The sequence below is a fragment of the Oncorhynchus mykiss genome, chromosome 2, assembly GCF_057628025.1.
Source record: "Oncorhynchus mykiss isolate SJ-2025 chromosome 2, ASM5762802v1, whole genome shotgun sequence".
Classification (NCBI taxonomy): Eukaryota; Metazoa; Chordata; class Actinopteri; order Salmoniformes; family Salmonidae; genus Oncorhynchus; species Oncorhynchus mykiss.
Genome location: NC_143023.1, coordinates 20,590,424 through 20,617,355, shown reverse-complemented (window position 1 = coordinate 20,617,355; position 26,932 = coordinate 20,590,424). Strand labels below are relative to the sequence as shown.

The following is a 26,932-nucleotide window of genomic DNA, read 5'->3' as shown; positions in this document are numbered from 1 at the left end:
AGAGCAATGCAGGTAAGATGCTGTCGGAAAGTCAGAACACAATCAACTGCACCTGCACATAATTGGCCGTTCTCTCTCATTCCTCTCGCAAGGCATTCTGGGACTTGCAGTCAAAAAGCGTAATTCAACACAACCCAATACAATTACATATGCAAATAAATCTAAAGAAATATCTTTAGATACAGCTCAAAGAATAAACTTAAACATTAACTCTGTAACACATTAAAGTTACAACAATCAGAGGAATCAAAAAATACCTTTAAATATTTCTTTAAAAGCCTTTAAATGTAGATTCCTTGATGTGGTGAATATAATGGCTCCCATTAGACAGGTCAAGGTAAAGCAGAGATCTAGCCCTTGGTTTAGTCATGAGATTCTAGAATCTATCCAAGCAAGGAATAAGGCCTATAAGACGTTTAAAAACTCTCAAGAGCAGCATGATTCTGTCCTATATAAACATCACAGAAATGAAGCACAGAGCAGGATGGATGAAGCTAAGAGGGGTTACTTTGCTGAGAAAATAATTGAAAACAAAAATGACCCTAAAAAGCTTTGGAAATCTTTAAGGAACTAGGCTGTAGTAGTACTACCAAAAACAAACTAAACAGTATTGGACTGAACATCAAAGGGGAGATGGTATATGAAAAAGCAGAGGTTGCCAATGAATTCTACTCTGTTTTTACTTCTGTTGCCAGCAAGCTGGTTAGCAAGCGTCCCACCAGTTCTGGTTTGTATGGAAGCAACCAAGTCGAGAAGTATTATGTAGAGTTAGGGGGTTCAGCCAAACTCTTTTTCTTTTGCAAAGGTAGCAACAGCCAAAATAGTCAGTATGCTGGCAGAGCTTAAACGCTCCAAAGCCACAGGCCTCGATAATGTTCCTGCAAGGTTTCTTGTAGATTCGGCAAATTGGCCCTTGTATTATTCATATTGTTGACCTCTTGAAGCTAGGAGGCACTATTTTTATTTTTGGAAAAATACCGTTCCCAAAGTAAACGGCCTATTTCTCAGGACCAGATGCTAGAATATGCATATAATTGACAGATTAGGATGGAAAACACTAAAGTTTCCAAAACTGTAAAAATATTGTCTGTGAGTATAACAGAACTGATACTGCAGGCGAAAGCCTGAGAAAAACTCTTATTTTGAAAGCTCTGTGTTCCTATGCATCCCTATTGACCATTGAAAGGGATATCAACCAGATTCCTTTTTATATGGCTTCCCTAAGCCTTTAGACATAGTTTCAGGCCTTTATTATGAAGAATGAGTGTGAACATTACGTAAGTGGTCAGGTGGGGGCTCTCAGAGTGATTTTTGCACAAAAGAGAGAGGCGGCCATTGTTCCTCCCGGTCCTACTGAAAAGCCAACTGTCCCGGTTGATATATTATCGAATAGATATTTGAAAAACACCTTGAGGGTTGATTATAAAAAACGTTTGACCTGTTTCTGTCGACATTATGGATATAATTTGGAATTTTTGTCTGCGTTGTCATGACCGCTATTTCCGGTGGATTCCTGGGCATAACACACCAAACTAACGGAGGTATTTGGATATAAAAAAATATCTTTATGGAACAAAAGGAACATTTGCTGTCTAACTGGGAGTCTTGTGAGTGAAAACATCCGAAGATCATCAAAGGTAAACCTGTAATTTGATTTATTTTCTGATTTTCATGACCAAGCTTCCTGATGCTAAGTGTACATAATGCTATGCTAGGCTATCGATGAACTTACACAAACGCTTGTATTGCTTTCGCTGTAAAGCATAATTTCAAAATCTGAGACGACAGGGTGATTAACAAAAGGCTAAGCTGTGTTTCGCTATATTTCACTTGTGATTTCATGAATATGAATATTTTCTAGTAATATTTTTTGACTGTTGTGCTATGCTATTCAGCGTTGCTGATGACAAATATACCGGATCCGGGATGGGTAGTTCTAAAAGTACCTCAATGGACCGTAAAGGAAATCACTCTACCAACTATCATCACCGTGCCCTTAAGGAAATCACAAATATTATGGACAAATTAGAAATAGTGAATATATTTGGAGACTAAAAACCCCCTACCTAGTGAGATATACATGGAGGAGACTTAATCAAGCTAGTCGTCTTGACTACTTTCTTGTTGTCTTTCTCTCTTGCACCAAAGGTTAAAAAAAATGTAATAGGACACAGAAAGCGATCGAATCATCATCTAATTGGCCTTCGCATAACGCTCATAGAATTTCCGCGTGGATGGGGATATTGGAAATGTAATCAAAGTTTACTGGAGGACAATTTTTTTAAATTAAGAAAATAATGTCCCACCATAATGATTTGATCATTTGTTGCCTGTAAATTCAATAAATTGGTATAAATATTTTTGAAGAAGCATGGATCATCCTGATTTGGACCATATAGAATTAATGAGCCAAATCTCTTTTTCATCCACTTTCATATTCAAAAATATACACCTTCCTTGCGAGTCATTCTTGACTGTTTGCACATTCAGATCGAAATTCACACCTTTTGAGTTCCTTTGTCCATGACAGAAAATTATTTCACCAGCCCATTCCTTTTTCCATGCAATTTCATCTAAGGATGAAGAGTGAGTATATGTTATATTTTAGTTTTAGTTTAGTTTAGTTTATTAATTCGACCATTTAAAAAAAACAAGCACGCATAAAACATAAAAGCCATACATGCACATGAATAAAATCATTGAGGATAACACACCATAAAGTCTGGGACTTATTTCCATTGTGGTCCTCTTGAGACAAGATGGCTAGACAAGATCGAACACAGTATGGCAGTGAAATAATAAAACAAAAACATAAAAGAAGAACATCTATCTCATCATTCCAGTTACATCATAGGGATTATTATTCATGTGGGCACAGAGAACATATTTTTACTTTATGTTTAAAGCTGCCCAGAGAGGACGTTGTTTTTATAGGCAGAGGCAACTCATTCCTCTGTTATACAAGAAAGTACCTTTCCCAGCATTACTCCTGAACCTGTATAAGCACACATCAGCAACACCTGATCTGGTGCTGTGATTGTGTGCATCCCTAACACGAGGAAAGTAATCACTTAGATATCTGGACGCAGGACCATAAATACTCCTGTAAACCAAACCTAGTCTAATCTCGGACACCCTAGCCTCAACAGGCAGCCAGTTTTGTTCCTGAAAGCTGAAAGCAGTACGTGGACTCACCTTCAGTACAACCCTTATCAACTTATTCTGGGCTATCTGGAGCTTCCCTTTCATAAATTTAGATAAGCCCCCAAACCAGGAAGTACTAGCATAGTCAAAATGACATTGAATGAGGGCAGTAGCTAGCACTTTCATGGAGTCCTTATCAAGCAGCTTGGACTTTCTAGCCAAAAACTTAGTCCTGGCATTAACCTTCCCTAGCACCTTATTGGCCATGCTCACACCTCCCAAGCTTCCATCAAGGATACAGCCCAAGTAGCTAACAGAGGTTTTAGTAGTCAGCACCTCACCCACTAACTATACTCTGATTTCAGACAACCTACACAATTTGGGTCTGGATCCCAAAATAATTGCTTCAGTTTTCCCTAAGTGCAGAGATAGCTTATTATCTCCAAGCCATTTGCTAATGTTAGTAAGCTCTGTGCTAAGTATGCTCTCCAACATAGTTTAACTTTTGTGAGACACCAGAAGTGTAGAGTCATCTGCATAAAGAAAAATATGGCAAGAACAAGCATCTTTCATATCATTAACATACAACAAAAACAGCAGAGGCCCAAGCACGCTCCCCTGCGGAACGCCACATCTCATTGGTTTTGCCTGAGACAGTAAACCATTAACCTCTACTACATGCTCCCTTCCTGATAAATAGGACTTTACCCAGCCGAGAGAGATACTGCTTAACCCCAGTGCCTCCAGTTTGGAGATTAGGAGACAGTGGTTAACTGTATCAAAGGCCTTCTGTAGGTCAAGCAGTACCATTCCACACAGATTTACCTCATCAATCTCTTTCCTGATGAAGTCAGTCAAGTAAAGTAGACATGAATCAGTGGAGTATGTTTTTCTAAAACCCGACTGAAAATCATACATTAGACCCTGCCTGTCATACATTTGCTCATGTACAATTCTCTCCAGGATCTTTGATGTTACACAGAGGATAGATACAGGCCTATAATTCCAAGGGTCAGACTTTATCCCCTTCTTATACAGAGGTATAACTTTAGCTTGTTTCATGCCCCTGGGAAAGGTGCCTTGTTCAAGAGAGAGATTAATGCAACTGCTGTGCCAGATTTCAATTTATTTTAACGGAAAAAGCATGATCTGTGTACGGCACTCAGAACCCAAACCAGCCAAAATAAATATTGCCATGTTGCGCAGTCAACATTAGTCATAAATAGCATTATAAATATTCACTTACCTTTGATGATCTTCTTTCTCCCCCCCTTTTTTACCCCTTTTCTCCCCAATTTCGTGGTATCCAATTGTTTAGTAGCTACTATCTTGTCTCATCGCTACAACTCCCGTACGGGCTCGGGAGAGACGAAGGTTGAAGGTCATGCGTCCTCCGATACACAACCCAACCAAGCCGCACTGCTTCTTAACACAGCGTGCATCCAACCCGGAAGCCAGCCGCACCAATGTGTCGGAGGAAACACCTTGGTTGGCGCACGCTGCACCTGGCCCGCCACAGGAGTCTCTGGTGCGCGATGAGACACCATGAGGTTGAAGGAATTGTCCGTAGAGCTCCGAGAGAGGATTGTGTCAAAGCAGAGATCTGGGGGAAGGGTACCAATAAATGTCTGCAGCATTGAAGGTCCCCAAGAACACAGTGGCCTCCATCATTCTTAAATTAAAGAAGTTTGGAACACCAAGACTATTCCTAGAGCTGGCCGCGCGGCCAAACTAAGCAATCGGGGAATGGGCCTTGGTCAGGTAGGTGACCAAGAACCCGATGGTCACTCTGACAGATCTCCAGAGTTCTTCTGTGGAGATGGGAGAACCTTCCAGAAGGACAGCCATCTCTGCAGCACTCCACCAATTAGGCCCATATGGTAGAGTGGCCAGACAGAAGCCACTCCTCAGTAAAAGGCACATGACAGCCCACTTGGAGTTTGCCAAAAGGCACCCAAAGGACTCTCAGACCATGAGAAACAAGATTCTCTGGTCTCATGAAACCAAGATTGAAATCTTTGGCCTGCATGCCTAGTGTTACATGTGGAGAAAACCTGGCACCATCCCTAAAGTGAAGCATGGTGGTGGCAGCATCATGCTGTGGGGATGTTTTTCAGTGGCAGGGACTGGGAGACTAGTCAGGATCAAGGGAAAGATGAACGGAGCAAGGTACAGAGAGATCCTTGATGAAAACCTGCTCCAGAGTGCTCAGGACCTTAGCCTGTTAGGTTAAGTGGCAGCATACTTTTTGATGAATTGCGTGCCCAAACTGAACTGCCTCCTACTCTGTCCCAGATACTAATATATGCATATTATTATTAGTATTGGATAGAAAACACTCTGATGTTTCTTAAAACTGTTTGAATGATGTCTGTGAGTATAACAGCAAGCAAGCAAGCAAGAACCTGAGAAGAAATCCAAGCAGGAAGTGAGAAGTCGAATTTCAAAACCAATTTAAATCCCTGATAGATTTGGATGTGCTTGCTCTTCCCAGGGCTTCCACTAGGTGTCACCGTCTTTACATCCTAGTTTTAAGATTCTACCATAAATGTTGACTACTAATGTTGACTCTGAATTGTCTAGTTGTTTATAAGCAGGTACTGAGCACCGTTCTCAGATTATGCTTTTTCCTTAAAGTTTTTTTGAAATCTGGCACAGCGGTTGCATAGAGGATCAGTCTATCTTTAATTCTGTGAATAACACTTGCATCTTTTATCAATGTTTATTATGAGTATTTCTCGGAAAATCACCGGATGTTTTGGAATCAAAATATTACTGCACGTAACGCTCCAATGTAAACTGGGATTTTTGGATATAAATATGCACATTATCGAACAAAACATACATGTATTGTGTAACATGATGTCATATGAGTGTCATCTGATGAAGATCATCAAAGGTTAGTGATTCATTTTATCTATATTTCTGCTTTTTGTGACTCTTCTCTTTCGCTGGAAAATGGCTGTGTGTGTTTTTGTGACTTGACTATGACCTAACATAATCCTATGTGGTGCTTTCGCTGTAAATTATTTTTGAAATCGGACACCATGGGTAGATTAACAAGATGTTTATCTTTCATTTGCTGTATTGGACTTGTTAATGTGTGAAAGTTACATGTTTATAAAAAATATGTTTGAATTTCGCCCGCTGCCTTTTCAGCGGAATGTTGAGGTGGGGTTCCGCTGGCGGCAGAAACTGAATGGTACTCAGGCTAATACAGCAGTTTACTTTGTGTCACTCAGGGAGGAGGAGAGAGGGTTTGAGTGGAGGCTGCCTCTGTCAGGAGTCTGCCAAATCCTACCGCAAGCCCAGGAAGGACTGTAAGTAGTCCTGTGTTTTTGTAACACTAGCAGCAGTACATTGAAGAGTTTCTACAATACTTGTTACCATGGACTCTCCCAAAGTCACCAATCTGTGTATCTCTGTTAAGGGAATTTTAATCAATGATGACTAAGTATGTATACATTTCAATCAGGACTGACTAATCAGAATACTATTATGTTACTGTATATGTATGAATTTTCTTTCTTAATCCTAGTACTGAATATAATGTGTGTAAATATAATCAAGAATTAGAACAATGACTGTCTGTTCCTTGGTAGAAATGAATGAACTATATCTTCAGACTGGCTAGAATGCTTATCTACACAAGAAGACCTTGGCTCGGCCATAAATTATATTAAATTGGTAGGGAGACGATGTGGGAAGGCTTGAGATACTGCCTTTGTACCAGGGTGGGAGAAGAGACGGGACAGTTCGAAAACTAATGACGTCATTTTCAGTTTATAACCTGTGGTAAACTGTATCGTGTTCAGTACTCTCGTGAATAAACTCTGCTGTTTGAATTTAAGACTGGGCTCTGTCCATTATTATAAAATAAGGGCCTTACAAATCCTTATGAATTGACAGAGTGTTTAATTTTAATTGGGTATTAAAACATAAAGCAATTTAATTCCTGTAACAATCTCTCTCCCATCCTCTCCAACCTATACGCAATCCAGTTGTGGCAATGTGCCTAAGGAAAGGATTCCAGAATCATTGGAAATGCCAGAAGATCAAGGAAATGGTAGAGAGGTCAAAGGGTGATCAAGGCAAAAACTTCATGAATATCCCAATTTAAAGAGTTGACCTTTAATAACTACTTTATAAACCTTGTAACCATGTTTCGTAATCTCATGTTGCTCTCTCAAGAACTATGACTCGTTTTTTGTAATAAAAATGTATTATATAATTATACTCCTTTGTAAAACATTTTTTTTATTTCAAGTTTCACTATGTGTGTGGAGTGATTTCCAATGTATTATTTTATCATTAGATTTCATATTTCCTTTTACTTGTATCGTGCAACTCTAAATCCCTCTGTGGCTACTTCATTAGATCCACATAATTTCTGTATTTTACCCCCTTTTCTACCCGATTTCGATCTTGTCTCACGCTGCAATTCCCCAAAGGGCTCGGGAGGGTAACGTCGAGTCATGCGTCCTCCGAAACATGACCAGCCAGACCGCACTTCTTAACACCCGCCTGCTCAACAATGAAGCCAGCCGCACCAATGTCTCGGGGGAAACACTGTTTACCTGACAACCAAGGTCAGACTGCAGGCACCCGGCCCGCCACAAGGAGTTGCTAGAGCGTGATGAGCCAAGTAAAGCCCCCCCCCCCCCCTCCTCTGGCAAAACCCTCCCCTAACCCGGTCGACGCTGGGACACCGCCCTACTGGACTCCCGATCCAGGACTCCCGATCCAGGCTGGTTGTGATACTGCCCGGGATTGAAAGCCTGTCTGTGGTGGCGCCTCTAGCGCCTGTGAAGTAGTGCCCACATTTCTTCCCAGCCATTCTGCCGATAAAGAAATCACCCAAGATTGCACCATTCAGTAGGACAGGTGTGAAAAGACAACACTTTATTTAAGACAATAATTAATGAAGAGGAAATATTAACATAAGACAACAGCACAAGCCTGCTTCTCCTCCGAGAATCTACAAGCTTATGCAAAAACAAGTCATTTTTTACATAAACACCAGTTAACTGTACTATCAATTTAAATGTTTTTACCTTTAAGGTATTTACAAGTTAATTAAACCTGAATTTGTACTTAAATAACAGCGTTTACATACATGATCAAACACAGAACACAGAAAGGGACTCAGTGAATGGACTCCAGGGCAACAGTCACAGTCACAAGGGCAGTAAATATCTAAGAACTTTTAGAAACAGAACTAGGCAGTGCTGCTGAGCAGTGGATGTTTGCCCTTTCATTTATCATGTTGAAGACCAGTTTTCAAGATTTTTGTTTTTATTTATAGAGATGATTGACAAAAACACACTGTCGAGGTGGGTTCTATTCTAAGGGGATAGACCCCTCCCATCTGACCTCTTGTTCTCTCTCCTCACAATGTAAAAGCATTGGAAAGGAGCTGGGCATACTAAACCCAGCCCTATGGTGGCAAGATGGGGCAAGTACAATATAAACAAAATCACTTATTTCTATCCAGTCCTTTTTCAGTGAGGGGAGTCAGTGAAGGTAGAGAGTGATTGGCTCCCAGCCAGCAGACAGACATGCAGTGTGCTTACTGTGGTGGTCTCAGTGGTTGATCAGAGGCAGAGAGAGAGGGCTAGCAGGGCCGTCAGCATCAGACCAACTCTGGACAGGAATGGAGGGGCAGGCGAGTGGCCTGGGAGAGAAAGAAGAAAGGGAGAGAAGGGGAACAAAGAGAATGGGAGAGGAGGGGGACAAAGATAATGGGAGAGGAGGAGGACAAAGAGAATGGGAGAGGAGGCGGACAAAGAGAATGGGAGAGGAGGGGGACAAAGAGAATGGGAGAGGAGGAGGACAAAGAGAATGGGAGAGCAGGAGGACAAAGAGATTGGGAGAGGAGGGGGACAAAGAGATTGGGAGAGGAGGGGGACAAAGAGAATGGGAGAGGAGGAGGACAAAGAGAATGGGAGAGGAGGGGGACAACGAGAATGGGAGAGGAGGAGGACAAAGAGAATGGGAGAGGAGGGGGACAAAGAGAATGGGAGAGGAGGAGGACAAAGAGAATGGGAGAGGAGATGGACAAAGAGAATGGGAGAGCAGGAGGACAAAGAGAATGGGAGAGCAGGAGGACAAAGAGAATGGGAGAGGAGGGGGACAAAGATAATGGGAGAGGAGGAGGACAAAGAGAATGGGAGAAGAGGGGGACAAAGAGAATGGGAGAGGAGGAGGACAAAGTGAATGGGAGAGGAGATGGACAAAGAGAATGAGTGAGGAAGTTTTTTTTTAACTGTATTTGTTTCTATTACTGTCTGTACCCTGTTCAGATTTTGAATTTCGCTGATGTATGAACATGATCCTTGCACAAACACGTACGCAAACTAGAACCAAATTAACGTAATAAAAACAACTTTGTGACATTTAATTACTCATTATATCCCACCTAGGTCTTAGTATAAGAACCCACCCACTTACCAGTGACATCCAGACTAATGGTCTTGGACATAGAGATATTGGTCACAGGGTTCTTGGCCACACAAGTGTAGTCCCCTGCATTCTCCAAGGAGGCGATAACAGCCATCAAAGGACCAGTCCCTAGCACTGATTGGTTGTTGAATATCCACCCGTAATCGCTGGTTGGCCGGGAGTCAGCAGAACACTTCAGCGTGACTGTGATTACTGAACCAACCACCAATGAGACTGGGCCAGAGATGTTCACACTCAGGGGGCCATCTACAGAGAGAGAGAGAGGGAGGGAAAAGTCTAAACAGAGACATCTAACTCTTACATCAACCCATTGAGGTTGAAATTTAAAACAGTTAAGGTTAGGGTTTAGGCTAGGGACATTCCAGGTATCCCAGATAGCACTAACCATCATACCAGTGGTGGGTTTCTGACTGTTTCCACATTATATAAACGTTTATATTTTAAATATTACTAAAACACCAGAACTTACAGTTCACCCGTAGCTGGTATTTAGGGCTGGTGTGTGGACCAAAGAGATTGGTGGCAACGCACTGATAGTTTCCATCGTTAGACACCTTGACTGGACTGAAGTGCAGAGAGTTGTTAGAGATGGTTATGTCAGAGTTCAAGGTGTTGTTCAGGACCAGAGACAGGTTGTCCTTCATCCAGTAGATGGTGTCATAGCGCCCGGTGACATCACAGGTCAGGGTTAGGTTGTCAGATGATATTGGAATTTTGTTTCGTTTCACCATCACTGACTTTATAGCCTCTGTGAGGACAGAGGAAGTGTATTGCTTTATGTACAGTATCAAGATTTGTCATTTGATCAAATGGTTAGTTACAGCGATGCAATAGTTGGATACATAAAACATATATACAGTGCCTTGCGAAAGTATTCGGCCCCCTTGAACTTTGCGACCTTTTGCCACATTTCAGGCTTCAAACATAAAGATATAAAACTGTATTTTTTTGTGAAGAATCAACAACAAGTGGGACACAATCATGAAGTGGAACGACATTTATTGGATATTTCAAACTTTTTTAACAAATCAAAAACTGAAAAATTGGGCGTGCAAAATTATTCAGCCCCTTTACTTTCAGTGCAGCAAACTCTCTCCAGAAGTTCAGTGAGGATCTCTGAATGATCCAATGTTGACCTAAATGACTAATGATGATAAATACAATCCACCTGTGTGTAATCAAGTCTCCGTATAAATGCACCTGCACTGTGATAGTCTCAGAGGTCCGTTAAAAGCGCAGAGAGCATCATGAAGAACAAGGAACACACCAGGCAGGTCCGAGATACTGTTGTGAAGAAGTTTAATGCCGGATTTGGATACAAAAATATTTCCCAAGCTTTAAACATCCCAAGGAGCACTGTGCAAGCGATAATATTGAAATGGAAGGAGTATCAGACCACTGCAAATCTACCAAGACCTGGCCGTCCCTCTAAACTTTCAGCTCATACAAGGAGAAGACTGATCAGAGATGCAGCCAAGAGGCCCATGATCACTCTGGATGAACTGCAGAGATCTACAGCTGAGGTGGGAGACTCTGTCCATAGGACAACAATCAGTCGTATATTGCACAAATCTGGCCTTTATGGAAGAGTGGCAAGAAGAAAGCCATTTCTTAAAGATATCCATAAAAAGTGTTGTTTAAAGTTTGCCACAAGCCACCTGGGAGACACACCAAACATGTGGAAGAAGGTGCTCTGGTCAGATGAAACCAAAATTGAACTTTTTGGCAACAATGCAAAACGTTATGTTTGGCGTAAAAGCAACACAGCTGAACACACTATCCCCACTGTCAAACATGGTGGTGGCAGCATCATGGTTTGGGCCTGCTTTTCTTCCGCAGGGACAGGGAAGATGGTTAAAATTGATGGGAAGATGGATGGAGCCAAATACAGGACCATTCTGGAAGAAAACCTGATGGAGTCTGCAAAAGACATGAGACTGGGATGGAGATTTGTCTTCCAACAAGACAATGATCCAAAACATAAAGCAAAATCTACAATGGAATGGTTCAAAAATAAACATATCCAGGTGTTAGAATGGCCAAGTCAAAGTCCAGACCTGAATCCAATTGAGAATCTGTGGAAAGAACTGAAAACTGCTGTTCACAAATGCTCTCCATCCAACCTCACTGAGCTCGAGCTGTTTTGCAAGGAGGAATGGTAAAAAATGTCAGTCTCTCGATGTGCAAAACTGATAGAGACATACCCCAAGCGACTTACAGCTGTAATCACAGCAAAAGGTGGCGCTACAAAGTATTAACTTAAGGGGGCTGAATACTTTTGCACGCCCAATTTTTCAGTTTTTGATTTGTTAAAAAAGTTTGAAATATCCAATAAATGTCGTTCCACTTCATGATTGTGTCCCACTTGTTGTTGATTCTTCACAAAAAAATACAGTTTTATATCTTTATGTTTGAAGCCTGAAATGTGGCAAAAGGTCGCAAAGTTCAAGGGGGCCGAATACTTTCGCAAGGCACTGTATATGTATGTGTGTGTGTGTGTGTGTGTGTGTGTGTGTGTGTGTGTGTGTAAACATCCCTTTTTCAGAACCCTGTCTTTCAAAGATAATTAGTAAAATCCAAATAACTTCACAGATCTTCATTGAAATGGGTTAAACACTGTTTCTCGTGCTTGTTCAATGAACCATGAACAATTAAAGAACATGCACCCGTGGAATGGTTGTTAAGACACTAACAGCTTACAGACAGTAGGCAATTAAGGTCACAGTTGTGAAAACTTAGGACACTAAAAGAGGCCTTTCTACTGACTCTGAAAAACACCAAAGAAAGATGCTCATCTGCGTGAATGTGCCTTTGGCATGCTGCAAGGAGGCATGAGGACTGCAGAGGTGGCCAGGGCAATACATTGCAATGTCTGTACTGTGAGACGCCTAAGACAGCGCTACAGGGAGACAGGACGGACAGCTGATCGACCTCGCAGTGACAGAGCACGTGTAACAACACCAGCACAGGATCGGTACATCCGAACATCACTTCTGCGGGACAGGTACAGGATGGCAAAAACAACTGCCCGAGTTACACCAGGAAGGAACAATCCCTCCATCAGTGCTCAGACTGTCCACAATAGGCTGAGAGAGGCTGGACTGAGGGCTTGTAGGCCTGTTGTAAGGCAGATCCTCACCAGACATCACCGGCAACAACGTCGCCTATGACCACAAACCCACCGTCGCTGGACCACACAGGACTGGCAAAAAGTGCTCTTCACTGACGAGTAGCGGTTTTGTCTCACTAAGGGTGATGTTCGGATTTCGCGTTTATTGTCGAAGGAATGAGCGTTACAACATGGCCTGTACTCTGGATCGATTTTTGGGTAGGTCTGGGGCGGTGTGTCACAGCATCATCGGACTGAGCTTGTTGTCATTGCAGCCAAAATCAATGAACACAACAAAGCCAAGAATCTGAAGTCTGACTTACCAATGACGGTGAGCATCTTGGAAGCATTGCTGTTTCTGCCAGTAATGTTGTTGAAGGCCACACAGGTGTATTCCCCTTGACTGGCTAAAGTCAGAGGGCCCGTCTCATACACTGAGCCAGTCGCCACATGGGAGCCATTGAAGAACCAGCTGAACTGGCTGAGAGGCTGAGAGGAGGCCAGGCAGTTTAAGGTCAAGTTGTGTCCTGTTTCTCCTAATGCTGGTCCCGTTATAACAGGCATCTCTGGTCCATCTATAATACAAAAGACAATCAGCTAGACCAAACATCTGAATTCCACTCAATAGAGATTATTGGCCAGAAGGTCAAGGATCATCAAAATATTTTAATGATGTTAGAAGTGTGATCTAAACATTTACATTGACTTTACTACAATATTTATTCAATATTTATTCTCAAAGATTCCACCTTAAGCCGTGGGGTTAAAGTTGAACTTTATAGCACTTGTTAACTGCGCTCTTGGAAAAAAAGGTGCTATCTACAACCAAAAAAGTGTTCTTTGGCTGTCCCCACAGAATAACCCTTTGAAAAACCCCTTTTGGTTCCAGGTAGAACCGTTTTGGCTTCCATATTGAATCCTTTCCACAGAGGGTTATACATGGAACCAAAAAGAGTTCTACCTGGAACCAAAAAGGGTTCTCCTATGGGGACAGCAGCAAAACCCTTTTGGAACCCATTTTTCTAAGAGTGTACTCACAGTTCACGATCAGTCTATAGTTTGGGCTGGTCATGTTACTAAGGGGGTTAGAAGCAGAACACTGATAGTCTCCGTTGTCAGAATGCTGTAATGAGTTGAATGTCAGTGTATTGTTGTTCATAGAGAAGTCTGTTCTGTTGTCAGCATACAGAGGCCAGCCGTTCCTCATCCACTGAATGGAGTAAACCGTTCCAGCGGTGCCACAGGTCAGAGAGAATCTCTCGTTCAGTATTGGCTGGGCTCCAATGACTTTCACCATGGTCATGGTCACAGGTGCTGTGGAAATGACATCAAATGTTTTTTCAGCACTTTATATCTCAACTTCCATCTAATTATACTGTAGGTTCAACAGCACATATACTGTCTAAAACCAAATGAACACAAACGAAGTAAAGGAAGTTTTAGTCCCTTGATTTTAAGTAGCAGTTACTGACTCACCAATGATGGTGAGCATCTTGGAGACAGTGCTGTTTCTGACAGTGACATTGTTGAAGGCCACACAGGTGTACTCCCCTTGACTGGCTAAAGTCAGAGGGCCCGTCTCATACACTGAGCCAGTCGCCACATGGGAGCCATTGAAGAACCAGCTGAACTGGCTGAGAGGCTGAGAGGAGGCCAGGCAGTTTAAGGTCAAGTTGTGTCCTGTTTCTCCTAATGCTGGTCCCGTTATAACAGGCATCTCTGGTCCATCTATAATACAAAAGACAATCAGCTAGACCAAACATCTGAATTCCACTCAATAGAGATTATTGGCCAGAAGGTCAAGGATCATCAAAATATTTTAATGATGTTAGAGGTGTGATCTAAACATTTACATTGACTTTACTACAATATTTATTCAATATTTATTCTCAAAGATTCCACCTTAAGCCGTGGGGTTAAAGTTGAACTTTATAGCACTTGTTAACTGCGCTCTTGGAAAAAAAGGTGCTATCTACAACCAAAAAAGTGTTCTTTGGCTGTCCCCACAGAATAACCCTTTGAAAAACCCCTTTTGGTTCCAGGTAGAACCGTTTTGGCTTCCATATTGAATCCTTTCCACAGAGGGTTATACATGGAACCAAAAAGAGTTCTACCTGGAACCAAAAAGGGTTCTCCTATGGGGACAGCAGCAAAACCCTTTTGGAACCCATTTTTCTAAGAGTGTACTCACAGTTCACGATCAGTCTATAGTTTGGGCTGGTCATGTTACTAAGGGGGTTAGAAGCAGAACACTGATAGTCTCCGTTGTCAGAATGCTGTAATGAGTTGAATGTCAGTGTATTGTTGTTCATAGAGAAGTCTGTTCTGTTGTCAGCATACAGATCCCAGCCGTTCCTCATCCACTGAATGGAGTAAACCGTTCCAGCGGTGAGACAGGTCAGAGAGAATCTCTCGTTCAGTATTGGCTGGGCTCCAATGACTTTCACCATGGTCATGGTCACAGGTGCTGTGGAAATTACATCAAATGTTTTTTCAGCACTTTATATCTCAACTTCCATCTAATTATACTGTAGGTTCAACAGCACATATACTGTCTAAAACCAAATGAACACAAACGAAGTAAAGGAAGTTTTAGTCCCTTGATTTTAAGTAGCAGTTACTGACTCACCAATGACGGTGAGCATCTTGGAGACAGTGCTGTTTCTGACAGTGACATTGTTAAAGGCCACACAGGTGTACTCCCCTTGACTGGCTAAGGTCAGTGGACCAGTCTCATACACTGAGCCAGTCTCCAGCTGAGAGTCATTGAAGAACCAGCTAAACTGGCTGGGAGGCTGAGAGGAGGCTGAGCAGTTGAAGGTCACGATGTATCCTGTCATTGCTATATCCGGACTCATAATAACAGGTCTCTCTGGACCATCTGGGAAACACAAGATAATGAAGATAGAAGTATTATATTAGCAATTGGAACTGCCATTAGTGCATTGGCTTGGTTTGACCCCAGCAATACCCAACCATCCCCTTGACTTTATTACATTGGTGTCAGAAGTCAGATCCAAACTTACCCCAACTACATTACTATAAATTCCATCTTGCCCTCATTATAGGTCACATTTAGAATTTAATTTGCAGACAAGTTAGGTTTTGGGCAATAATAACTACTCACAGTTGACGATCAGTCTGTATTCTGGGCTGGTCATGTTGCTGAGGGGATTGGAGGCAGAACACTGATAGTCTCCGTTGTCAGAATGCTGTAATGAGTTGAATGTCAGTGTATTGTTGTTCATAGAGAAGTCTGTTCTGTTGTCAGCATACAGAGGCCAGCCGTTCCTCATCCACTGAATGGAGTAAACCGTTCCAGCGGTGCCACAGGTCAGAGAGAATCTCTCGTTCAGTATTGGCTGGGCTCCAATGACTTTCACCATGGTCATGGTCACAGGTTCTGTGAAGAAAATGTCAGTGTCACAAGAATATTGACTACAATCACAATCACTGTTTGTTGAATGGCCGATATCTACATGTACAAGTTAAACAGTTTGGATGACTCTTCTGTCTTACCAATGATGGTGAGCATCTTGGAGACAGTTCTGTTTCTGCCAGTGATGTTGTTGAAGGCCACACAGGTGTACTCTCCATTATTGGCTAAGATCAGTGCGCCAGTCTCATACACTGAGCCAGCCCCCACCTGGGAGTCATTGAAGATCCAACTGAACTGACTGGGAGGCTGAGAGGAGGCTGAGCAGTTGAAGGTCACGCTGTGTCCTGTCATTGCTATATCCGGACTAGTTACAGCAGGTCTCTCTGGTCCAACTATTAATAAACACAAGACAGTATGGTTAATTTTATGGTTTTACTATTTTGACAAAGTTTAGTAAATAAGTAGTCTTCCACAATCCTTGGCTTGTACAAGTTGGAACAGCTCATAGGAGCAGGAGTTCATAGGAGCAGGAGCTCATAGGAGCAGAGCCTATCTCCTATTTCTGTAGCGTGTTGCAGCTTGGTGTGTAAGTACATTCCCTGGACAGAACACTAGTCTATCACAGGCCCTTTACGCCCCAATCTATCTCCTTAATGATGAGCGCCAAGTAAAGACACATTGGATCACATTTTTACAGTCGCTGGTATGACTCATCCAGGGATCAAGCTCCCAGGGGTGGAAAAAGTACCCAATTGTCATACTTGAGTTAAAGTAAAGATACCTTCATAAAAAAGACTCAAGTAAAAGTGAAAGTCACCCAGTAAAAATCTACTTAAGTATCAAAGTAAATGTCATTCCTAAAATATACTTAAGTAACAAAAGTAAAGTTAAAGTATAAATCATTTCATTTTCCTTATATTAAACAAATTTGACTGCATCATATGCTTGTTTTTAAAATGTACGGATAGCCAGGGAAACACTCAAACATCATATACAAACCAAGCATCTATGTTTAGTGAGTCAATCAGAGACAGTAGGGATGACCAGGCATCTGTGTTTAGTGAGTCAATCAGAGACAGTAGGGATGACCAGGCATATGTGTTTAGTGAGTCTAATCAGAGACAGTAGGGATGACCAGGCATCTGTGTTTAGTGAGTCAATCAGAGACAGTAGGGATGACCAGGCATCTGTGTTTAGTGAGTCTAATCAGAGGCAGTAGGGATGACCAGGCATCTGTGTTTAGTGAGTCAATCAGAGACAGTAGGGATGACCAGGCATATGTGTTTAGTGAGTCTAATCAGAGACAGTAGGGATGACCAGGCATCTGTGTTTAGTGAGTCAATCAGAGACAGTAGGGATGACCAGGCATCTGTGTTTAGTGAGTCTAATCAGAGGCAGTAGGGATGACCAGGCATCTGTGTTTAGTGAGTCAATCAGAGACAGTAGGGATGACCAGGCATATGTGTTTAGTGAGTCAATCAGAGACAGTAGGGATGACCAGGCATCTGTGTTTAGTGAGTCTAATCAGAGGCAGTAGGGATGACCAGGCATCTGTGTTTAGTGAGTCAATCAGAGACAGTAGGGATGACCAGGCATCTGTGTTTAGTGAGTCAATCAGAGACAGTAGGGATGACCAGGCATCTGTGTTTAGTGAGTCAATCAGAGACAGTAGGGATGACCAGGCATCTGTGTTTAGTGAGTCAATCAGAGACAGTAGGGATGACCAGGCATCTGTGTTTAGTGAGTCTAATCAGAGACAGTAGGGATGACCAGGCATCTGTGTTTAGTGAGTCTAATCAGAGACAGTAGGGATGACCAGGCATCTGTGTTTAGTGAGTCTAATCAGAGGCAGTAGGGATGACCAGGCATCTGTGTTTAGTGAGTCAATCAGAGACAGTAGGGATGACCAGGCATCTGTGTTTAGTGAGTCCGCCTAATCAGAGGCAGTAGGGATGACCAGGCATCTGTGTTTAGTGAGTCAATCAGAGACAGTAGGGATGACCAGGCATCTGTGTTTAGTGAGTCAATTAGAGACAGTAGGGATGACCAGGCATCTGTGTTTAGTGAGTCAATCAGAGACAGTAGGGATGACCAGGCATCTGTGTTTAGTGAGTCCGCCTAATCAGAGGCAGTAGGGATGACCAGGCATCTGTGTTTAGTGAGTCAATCAGAGACAGTAGGGATGACCAGGCATCTGTGTTTAGTGAGTCCGCCTAATCAGAGGCAGTAGGGATGACCAGGCATGTTCTCTTGATAATTGGACTATTTTTCTGTCCTGCTAAGCATTCAGAATGTAACAAGTTCTCTTGGGGTCAGGGAAAATGTAAGGAGTAAAAAGTACATCATTTTATTTGGGAATGTGGTGGAGTAAAGGTTGTCCAAAATATAAATAGTTAAGTAAAGTACAGATACCCCAAAAAACGACTTAAGTAGTACTTTAAAGTATTTTACTTAAGGACTTTACACCACTTCAAGCTCCCAACCTTCTAATCTCAGGGCGGACGCTCTTAACTACAAGGCCACTGAATTGATTTTATCAGACAAAGATGACTAGCTCTTGTAATACTCACAGTTTACCACAAGCTTGTAAGTCATGCTGGTCAGGTTGCTGACAGCATTAAAGGCCTCACAGAGATATTCTCCATTGTCAGACAACTGGATTGGATTGATAACCATTGTCTTGTTGCCCGTAGAGAAGAATGTTCTGTTGTTTAGGGAGATGAGCTGGCCATTCATCAACCAGTGAATGTAGTCTACAGGTCCAGTCACCTCACACCGCAGAGTGAACGACTGATCCAGTATCGGTGGCTTCCCATCACGGTTCAACGACACCGCTGATATCGGCTCTATGGTCAAAAGAAGAGGAAGAGTACTTCACTCGATCGGTGGTAAAACAAATACTGTGATATAACATTGTATTCATAACCATCAATAATCTAATATTCACTACCAACTATACGACATTTCATAACAATGAATGTTGCCTCACCCACAATCTTTATCATTGTGCTCGTGGTGGCGTATCGGAGTGTGACATTGTTGTAAGCTAAGCAGGCGTAACTTCCTGTCTGGTTCTCTCTGGTGTTCTGCAGGCTGAGCTGTGGGCTTTGCTCGTTGAGGAACGTCCCATTAAACCTCCACTTGTAGGACACAGCGGGTTTGGACTGAGCGGAGCAGGACAGAGTGATGTCAGAGCCCGTCTTGTAGGCTGTATGTCCTATGGTCATCTCAGGAACTACCATCATGGTGAGGTTACTTGGGCCATCTATGGGAGGAACAAATACAAATGAAGTGTTGGGTAAACATTACCTAGAATATGTTTCCGTCCTGCTCTATTGTGCATGCTGAGGAACTAAACACAGTGTACGAATGATCCATGCAAATAATGACCTGGATCATGTGATCACAGAGGAATGGTTTGGAATGAAAATAGGCATATTACATCATTGCATGGAATGCTGGCTGTCAATGATAAGGTACAATCCATGTCTGTTGTGTATGATTCATGTACAGTGTACTGCATACTCTGATACTCACATCTAACATTGAGGCCAATGGGCTGGCTGGTGCCATTGCTGATTCCATTGATGACCTCACATCTGAACGGCCCTTCATCATATCGTGTCACACTGATTATGGTGAGAGTGCTGTTCCCACCACCAAGCCGAACTCTGTCACTGGCTGTGACTTCTGAGCTGCCATTCAGCCAGCGGTAGGAGAGGGAGGTGCCAGACGAGACAGAGCAGGTGAAAATGGCAGTGTCGTTCAATTCCACTAGATCAGTGGCGTTGGCCCTTAGAGTCACGTTTGAAATGGGCTCTGTGGGTGAGAGAGTCGATGGCAGTCAAGATTAGGTGGATGTGTTTCAAGAAAGTTTTTTTTGTGTCTTACTGAATTACAACCATGTAGTTGATATTCGTTTCATACTGTAAAACTTGCTTTGGAAATCAATCTAAATATGCTATTTTGTTTACTTATCATAGAGACCAGGTCTCAGGATTGAGCCTTGTAGAGCCCTTAGTATCTTTGCACACACATAAAAAGTAATGTGTATGTCTTGAAAAGAACAGTTTGCTCTGTGATTTGTTCAGGTTTATTCTTTTCAAAGGAATTATGTAGGCCAACTTCACTATAGGTTCAGAAAACATTGACACGTTTAAGTGTTAGCTTTCCATGTCAGGAAAATAAGTAAGTGTGCGGGTGAGCATGTTTTCATGTGAACCTGCTTGGAAGAAGGTCTGTGAATGGGTAAGTAAGTGTGCGGGTGAGCATGTTTTCATGTGAACCTGCTTGGAAGAAGGTCTGTGAATGGGTAAGTAAGTGTGCGGGTGAGCATATTTGCGAGGAAGTGACCGTGTGCGCCAGTGAGTGAGAGTCTACAATCATAGAAAGATAAACAGACAGGCAGAGGTCAGTTCCTTACCCTGGACAGACAAAGTCACCACAGCTTTCAGGACTGGCTCCATTCCCTGCACGGTATATCGTCCTGAGTCGTTGAGTTGGAGAGAGCTTATGGACAGCTCTGAGGAGGAACGGCTGAATGAGACTCTGCTTTGATAACTTGTACTCACACTACTGCCACCAGGATAGAAAAGTACGATGATTGTAGTTTCATATGACCAGGTCCCTATGTTGATGGGGCTTTGAGGAACTAGGTTCAGGGTGACATTACTGCCCACAGCTAAGGGGTTCATCGAGGGAACCACCACCTGGCCAGAGACATCTAGAAGAAGATGGATTGATGAGTTTAGTTCATGTTTTGAGATATTATTAATCAGTACAAAACTCTGTAAAGTTCTTTCAAATATTTTAATTGAGATGAATCAAATCTTTACACTCTGGCACTTTAACAGAAATATAAGCTTTTGTTTACGATTAGTCCATTTACAACATGACCTATCTATTTCTAATGTCTACTCTAGACATTGTTGTCAATGTCAGATAGAAATAGAAATCTTAACTTTTCTGAATTGATACTGTTTGACTGAAGTGCATCAACCAAACAGAGACATTTGAACAACCTGTTACTTATTTAACAAAGCGTTAAAGCACAAATAGGCATCAATTTACTTCCAGAATGAGCGTTTTGTCCTATTTACCTGTAGTGAAGTTGAGCAGCACCAGGATGAGAACCCACACCAGAGGATACTCCATAGTTCTGCCTCTTATCAAACACCTCGGATCAGAAATGAACAGGACAATTTCCTATTAACCAAATGACCGTCCAGACTTCTTGGTAAATCCGAAAATGTCGATACTGATCAGTCACAGTCTCCTCAGTCAGCAAATATTTATTCAGGATCACCTGGAGTCAGGTGATGCAAATGTACCTATCCACCCTACCTGTCACCAGAACACACTCACACACACCTACCCAACTACCCACGCCCTGTTTTGCCCACGCACATTTTTCCCACTGTGTTTTTTGTTGACACAAGTTGATTATGGTTTACTGTAAATCTTATCAACTCTGTCTGTACTATACGGGTCCTGGGAGGAGGCTGGATGGTACATGGCCAATGAGGCCGGTTTTCTGACCCTGTTGAAACTCATGATCTATCTACAGTGGCTGAGGCAACGTGGGCTCATAAGACACTGTCCGCATTGAACCTGTCAAGAAAACACTTACAGCGCCTTGGAAAAGTATTTGCCACTTTTCTGACTTTCTATATTTCTGCATAGTTTTGATACTGAATGTTATCAGATCTTCAACCAAAACCCAATTTTAGAAAAAGGGAGCCTGCGTTTACAAATAACAAAATAAATTGATACTTATTTTATTTATTTAATTAAAAAAGTTATGCTACACCCAATTCCTCTGTATGCAAAAGTAATTGCTCCTTTACACCCAATACCTGATTATGCCACCTTTAGCTGCAATGACTGCAACCAAATGCAATCAGTCTCTCACCTCATTGTGGAGGAATTTTGGCCCACTCTTCCATGCAGACCTGCTTTAAACTCAGGTACTTTTTGGGGTTTCAAGCATGAACTGCTCGTTTCCAGTCCTGCCACAGCATCTCAATTGGGATTAGGTCTGGACTTTGACTAGGCCATTCCAAAACATCAGATTGTGTTCTGCATCATTGTCTTGCTGCATGACTCATCTGCGCTTCAGCTTCAGCTCACAGCCAGTTGCCCTGACATTCTCCTGTAGAATTATCTGATACAGAGCAGAATTCATGGTTCCTTCTACTAAGGCAAGTCGTCCAGATCCTGAGGCACCAAAGCATCCTCAAACCATCACACTACCACTACCATGCTTGACCATTGGTATGAGGTTCTTACTGTGGAATGCAGTGTTTGTTTTTCGCCAGGCATAATGGGACCCATCTCATCCAAAAAGGTATACTTTTGAATCATCTGTCCATAGAACATTCTTCCAAAAGTCTTGATGATCATCCAGGTGCATCCAGATTATTTTTTTCAAACTTGAATCAACGTTTTGGATGACATGGGTCCCATTATGCCTGGCAAACCAGCAAGACTCTTCCTGGTGCTGGCCCCCTGGCCAAACTGAGCATTCGGGGAAGAAGGTCCTAGGTCAGGGAGGTTACCAAGTACACAATGGTCACTCTGACAGAGCTCCAGATTTCCTCTGTGGAGATTGGTAGAACCTTCCAGAAGGAAACCATCTCTGCAGCACTCCCGCAATCAGGCCTTTATGGTAGGGTGGCCATTTGGAAGCCACTCCTCAGCCCGCTTGGAGTTTGCAAAAGGCATCTAGAGTCTCAGACCATGAGATACAAGATTCTCTGGTCTGATAAAACCAAGATTGAACTGGAGGAAACCTGGCAACATCCTTATGGTGAAACATGGTGGTGGTAGCATCATGCTGTAGGGATGTTTTTCAGCGGAAGGGACTAGTCAGGATGAACGGAGCAAAGTACAGAGTGATCCTTGATGAAAACCTGCTCCAGAGTGCTCAGGACCTCAGACTGGGCGACAGTTTACCTTCCAACAGGACAACGACCCTAAGCACACAGCGAAGACAATACCGGAGTGGCTTAAGGACAAGTCTCTGAATGTTCTTGAGTGGCCCAGACAGAGTCCAGACTTGAACCCGATCAAACATCTCTGGAGAGACCTGAAAATAGCTGTGCAGCGACACTCCCCATCCAACCTGACAGAGCTTGATAGGATCTGCAGAGAAGAGCGGGAGAAAATCCCCAAGTACAGGTGTGCCAAGCTTGTAGCATCATACCCCAGACGAATTGAGGCTGAAATCGCTGCCAAAGGTGCTTCAACAAAGTTTTGAGTAAAGTGTCTGAATACTTATGTAAATGTGATATTTCAGTTTTAAAACATTTGCAAAAGATTTTAAAAACCTGTAATTTGCTGTACATGTACAAATATTCCCATATAGGTACAATTTCCATATAGATATAGATATTTAGGTAAACAGTAATGCTCAGGCACTATTCAATTCAATGGGACTTTATTTAAACAGCCACATCAAGTTAAATTAACAATAAACAAAAGTGAGAAGACACAAAACAACATCAACAAAAAACTATTTGAAATTAACTTTAAATATTGCACTCACAAAAGTTAAAAATATAGACATTTCAAGTCTTATTTCACTATTTAATAGAAATAAAAAGATGCTATAAAAAAGCTTATTCATCTAGAACCCTTCTTGACTTCCAAAGAACCATCAAAGAACCCTTTCTTAGAAGGATGGTAAAAAGGTTTTAGGTAGAACCCTTTCTGAACAGGATGGGAGAAAGGTTTTTAGGTAGAACCCTTTCTGAAAAGGATGGTAAAAAGATTTTAGGTAGAACCCTTTCTTTAGAAGGATGGCAAAAAGATTTTAGATAGAACCCTTTCTTAGAAGGATGGTAAAAGGATTTAGGTAGAACCCTTAGCCTTACAAAGAACCCTCGTCTTCCAAAAAGGGCTCTACAGATGAAAATGTTTATCGGCAGAACCCTATCTGTCACGATTGTTTAGAGATGGATAGGACCAAGGTGCAGCGTGGTAGGCGTACATTTTACTTTTATTAAAATGATACCGAAAAAAAACAACAAAATACAAAAAACTAATGTAAAGCTACATGCAGTGCAGAAAGCAACTACACACAAACAAGATCCCACAAACTACAGGTGGGAAAAAAAGGCTGCCTAAGTATTATCCCCAATCAGAGACAACGATAGACAGCTGCCTCTGATTGGGAGCTATACCCGGCCAAAAAAGAAATAGAACTAGAATGCCCACCCAAATCCCACCCCGACCTAACCAAATAGAGAAATAAAAAGGCTCTCTAAGGTCAGGGCGTGACACTATCCTTTAGTAAAGAACTCTTTTGGAATCCTTTTGTCTAAGAGTGAATATGCCATCTACATCAAAGCCTTTTGCTGTCCCTTTATTATTGCATGTTTGGTCATGGACTACTTCTCACTCAGTAATATTGACTGTGATTTAATAGAGACATGAATCTGTCTCTCTGTTTACCCTTTATTATACAAACCCACTAACCACAGGTTCTGCCTCCACACACACACTCTAGTCACTGTTTACTGTATCTACAAGGTCCAGCTGTAAATAACTTTGTCAGACATAAATACCGTAACCATCCTGGTCTGGAGAGATGAACAGGGTTGCGATACAAGGAAGTTGGAAATTTACCAAATGGTAAAATGTATTTTCAGAAAATGCCACCTATCCCTTGATAGAGAGTAATTTCAATACTAATCTCTGGGCTTCCATACTGGCTTGGGGTTTTGATTTAAATGTACATTAATACAACACTGGTGTCAGACACAATATATATGATTAATTGTATCTGGAACTAGAACCCACCTGAAAGAGAGTAACACACCTACCATACACAAGGTCACCTTTACACACAAAGTGTGACAAACTGTGACGCACTGACTATTGCACCACAGCAAATGAAGGACTCACAGTGTAAACTTTGATCATGCTCTTTATACAGGATACAGTGAGCTCCAAAAGTATTGGGAAAGTGACAAATTTTTGGTTGTTTTGGCTCTAATACAGCACTTTGGATTTTAAATGATACAATGACTGAGGTTAAAGTGCAGACTGTCAGCTTTAATTTGAGTGTCACGTTGGTAGAAAGGATAGGGAGACAGGAGCAGGAATGCGTAATAGTTTTTGTTATTACTACCCAAATTACAGCGTGACATGTAAAGGCACGGGGGCGAAGACCAAACAAACACATATACAAAACACAGGGTTGAGACCCAAACATAAGAGCAAAATTCTTCCTACGTTTTGGCCTTTCTAGGGAGTCTTCAGTAAAGACTTAAAGGTTGAGACCGAGTTTGCGTCTCTGACATGGGTAGGCAGACCACTCCAGACCACTCCATAAAAATGGAGCTCTATAGGAGAAAGCCCTGCCTCCAGTTGTTTGCTTAGAAATTCTAGGGACAATTAGGAGGCCTGCGTCTTGTGACCGTAGCGTACGTGTAGGTATGTACGGCAGGACCAAATCAGAGAGAAAGGTAGGAGCAAGCCCATGTAATTATATGTAGGTTAGCAGTAAAACCTTGAAATCAGCCCTTGCTTTGACAGGAAGCCAGTTTAGAGAGGCTAGCACTGGAGTAATATGATCAATTTTTTTGGTTCTAGTCAGGATTCTAGCAGCAGTATTTAGCACTAACTGAAGTTTATTTAGTGCTTTATCCGGGTAGCCGGAAAGTAGAGCATTGCAGTAGTCTAACCTAGAAGTGACAAAAGCATGGATTAATTTTTCTGCATCATTTTTGGACAGAACGTTTCTGATTGTTGCAATGTTACGTAGATGGAAAAAAGCTGTCCTTGAAATGGTCTTGATATGTTCTTTAAAAGAGAGATCAGGGTCCAGAGTAACGCCGAGGTCCTTCACAGTTTTATTTGAGACGACTGTACAACCATTAAGATTAATTGTCAGATTCAACAGAAGATCTTTGTTCCTTGGGACCTAGAACAAGCATCTCTGTTTTGTCCGAGTTTAAAAGTAGAAAGTTTGCAGCCATCCACTTCCTTATGTCTGAAACACATGCTTCTAGCAAGGGCAATTTTGGGGCTTCACCATGTTTCATTGAAATGCACAGCTGTGTCATCCGCATAGCAGTGAAAGTTAACATTATGTTTTCGAATAACATCCCCAAGAGGTAAAATATATAGTGAAAACAATAGTGGTCCTAAAACGGAACCTTGAGGAACACCGAAATTTACAGTTGATTTGTCAGAGGACAAACCATTCAGAGACAAACTGATATCTTTCCGACAGATAAGATCTAAACCAGGCCAGAACTTGTCCGTTTGGTACACATCCGGTGGATAGAGAGCCGTTTATTATGTTCAACATAGGAGGGCGAAGCACAGGAAGCAGCTCTTTCAGTAGTTCAGTTGGAATAGGGTCCAGTATGCAGCTTGAAGGTTTAGAGGCCATGATTATTTTCATCATTGTGTCAAAAGATATAGTACTAAAACACTTGAGCGTCTCTCTTGATCCTAGGTCCTGGCAGAGTTGTGCAGCCTCAGGACAACTGAGCTCTGAAGGAATACACAGATTTAAAGAGGAGTCCGTAATTTGCTTTCTAATAATCATAATCTTTTCCTCAAAGAAGTTCATGAATTTATCACTGCTAAAGTGAAAGTCATCCTCTCTTGGGGAATGCTGCTTTTTAGTTAGCTTTGCGACAGTATCAAAAAGGAATTTCGGATTGTTCTTATTTTCCTCAATTAAGTTAGAAAAATGGGATGATCGAGCAGCAGTAAGGGCTCTTCGGTACTGCACAGTACTGTCTTTCCAAGCTAGTCGGAAGACTTCCAGTTTGGTGTGGCGCCATTTCCGTTCCAATTTTCTGGAAGCTTGCTTCAGAGCT

The 26,932-nt window shown here is 42.1% G+C and overlaps 1 protein-coding gene across 1 annotated transcript; it reads right to left on the bottom strand.

Moving 5' to 3' along the window:
• Positions 1-8,015: 8,015 nt before the first annotated feature.
• LOC110537581 (hemicentin-1) lies at positions 8,016-21,555 on the bottom strand. The gene is made up of 15 exons (XM_036941681.2): positions 21,194-21,555; positions 20,518-20,817; positions 19,632-19,913; positions 19,084-19,359; positions 18,665-18,940; positions 16,235-16,486; positions 15,843-16,118; positions 15,345-15,596; positions 14,907-15,182; positions 14,192-14,443; positions 13,754-14,029; positions 13,039-13,290; positions 10,076-10,354; positions 9,595-9,852; positions 8,016-8,818 (listed from the first exon to the last, which is right to left on the bottom strand). Exons 1-15 carry the CDS (start codon positions 21,246-21,248, stop codon positions 8,739-8,741), a joined length of 3,642 nt encoding a protein of 1,213 aa, XP_036797576.1. The 5' UTR covers positions 21,249-21,555; the 3' UTR covers positions 8,016-8,738.
• Between the last annotated feature and the right edge of the window lie 5,377 nt (positions 21,556-26,932).

Excerpts from the sequence above, each read along its gene's own strand:
- LOC110537581 (XM_036941681.2), bottom strand. The coding sequence starts at position 21,248 with ATGGAGTATCCTCTGGTGTGGGTTCTCATCCTGGTGCTGCTCAACTTC. Across the intron at positions 19,360-19,631 it reads CATTGGCCTCAATGTTAGAT|ATGGCCCAAGTAACCTCACC; the intron begins GTGAGTATCAGA and ends TTCCTCCCATAG. Across the intron at positions 13,291-13,753 it reads CTATAGACTGATCGTGAACT|ATGGACCAGAGATGCCTGTT; the intron begins GTGAGTACACTC and ends TTTGTATTATAG.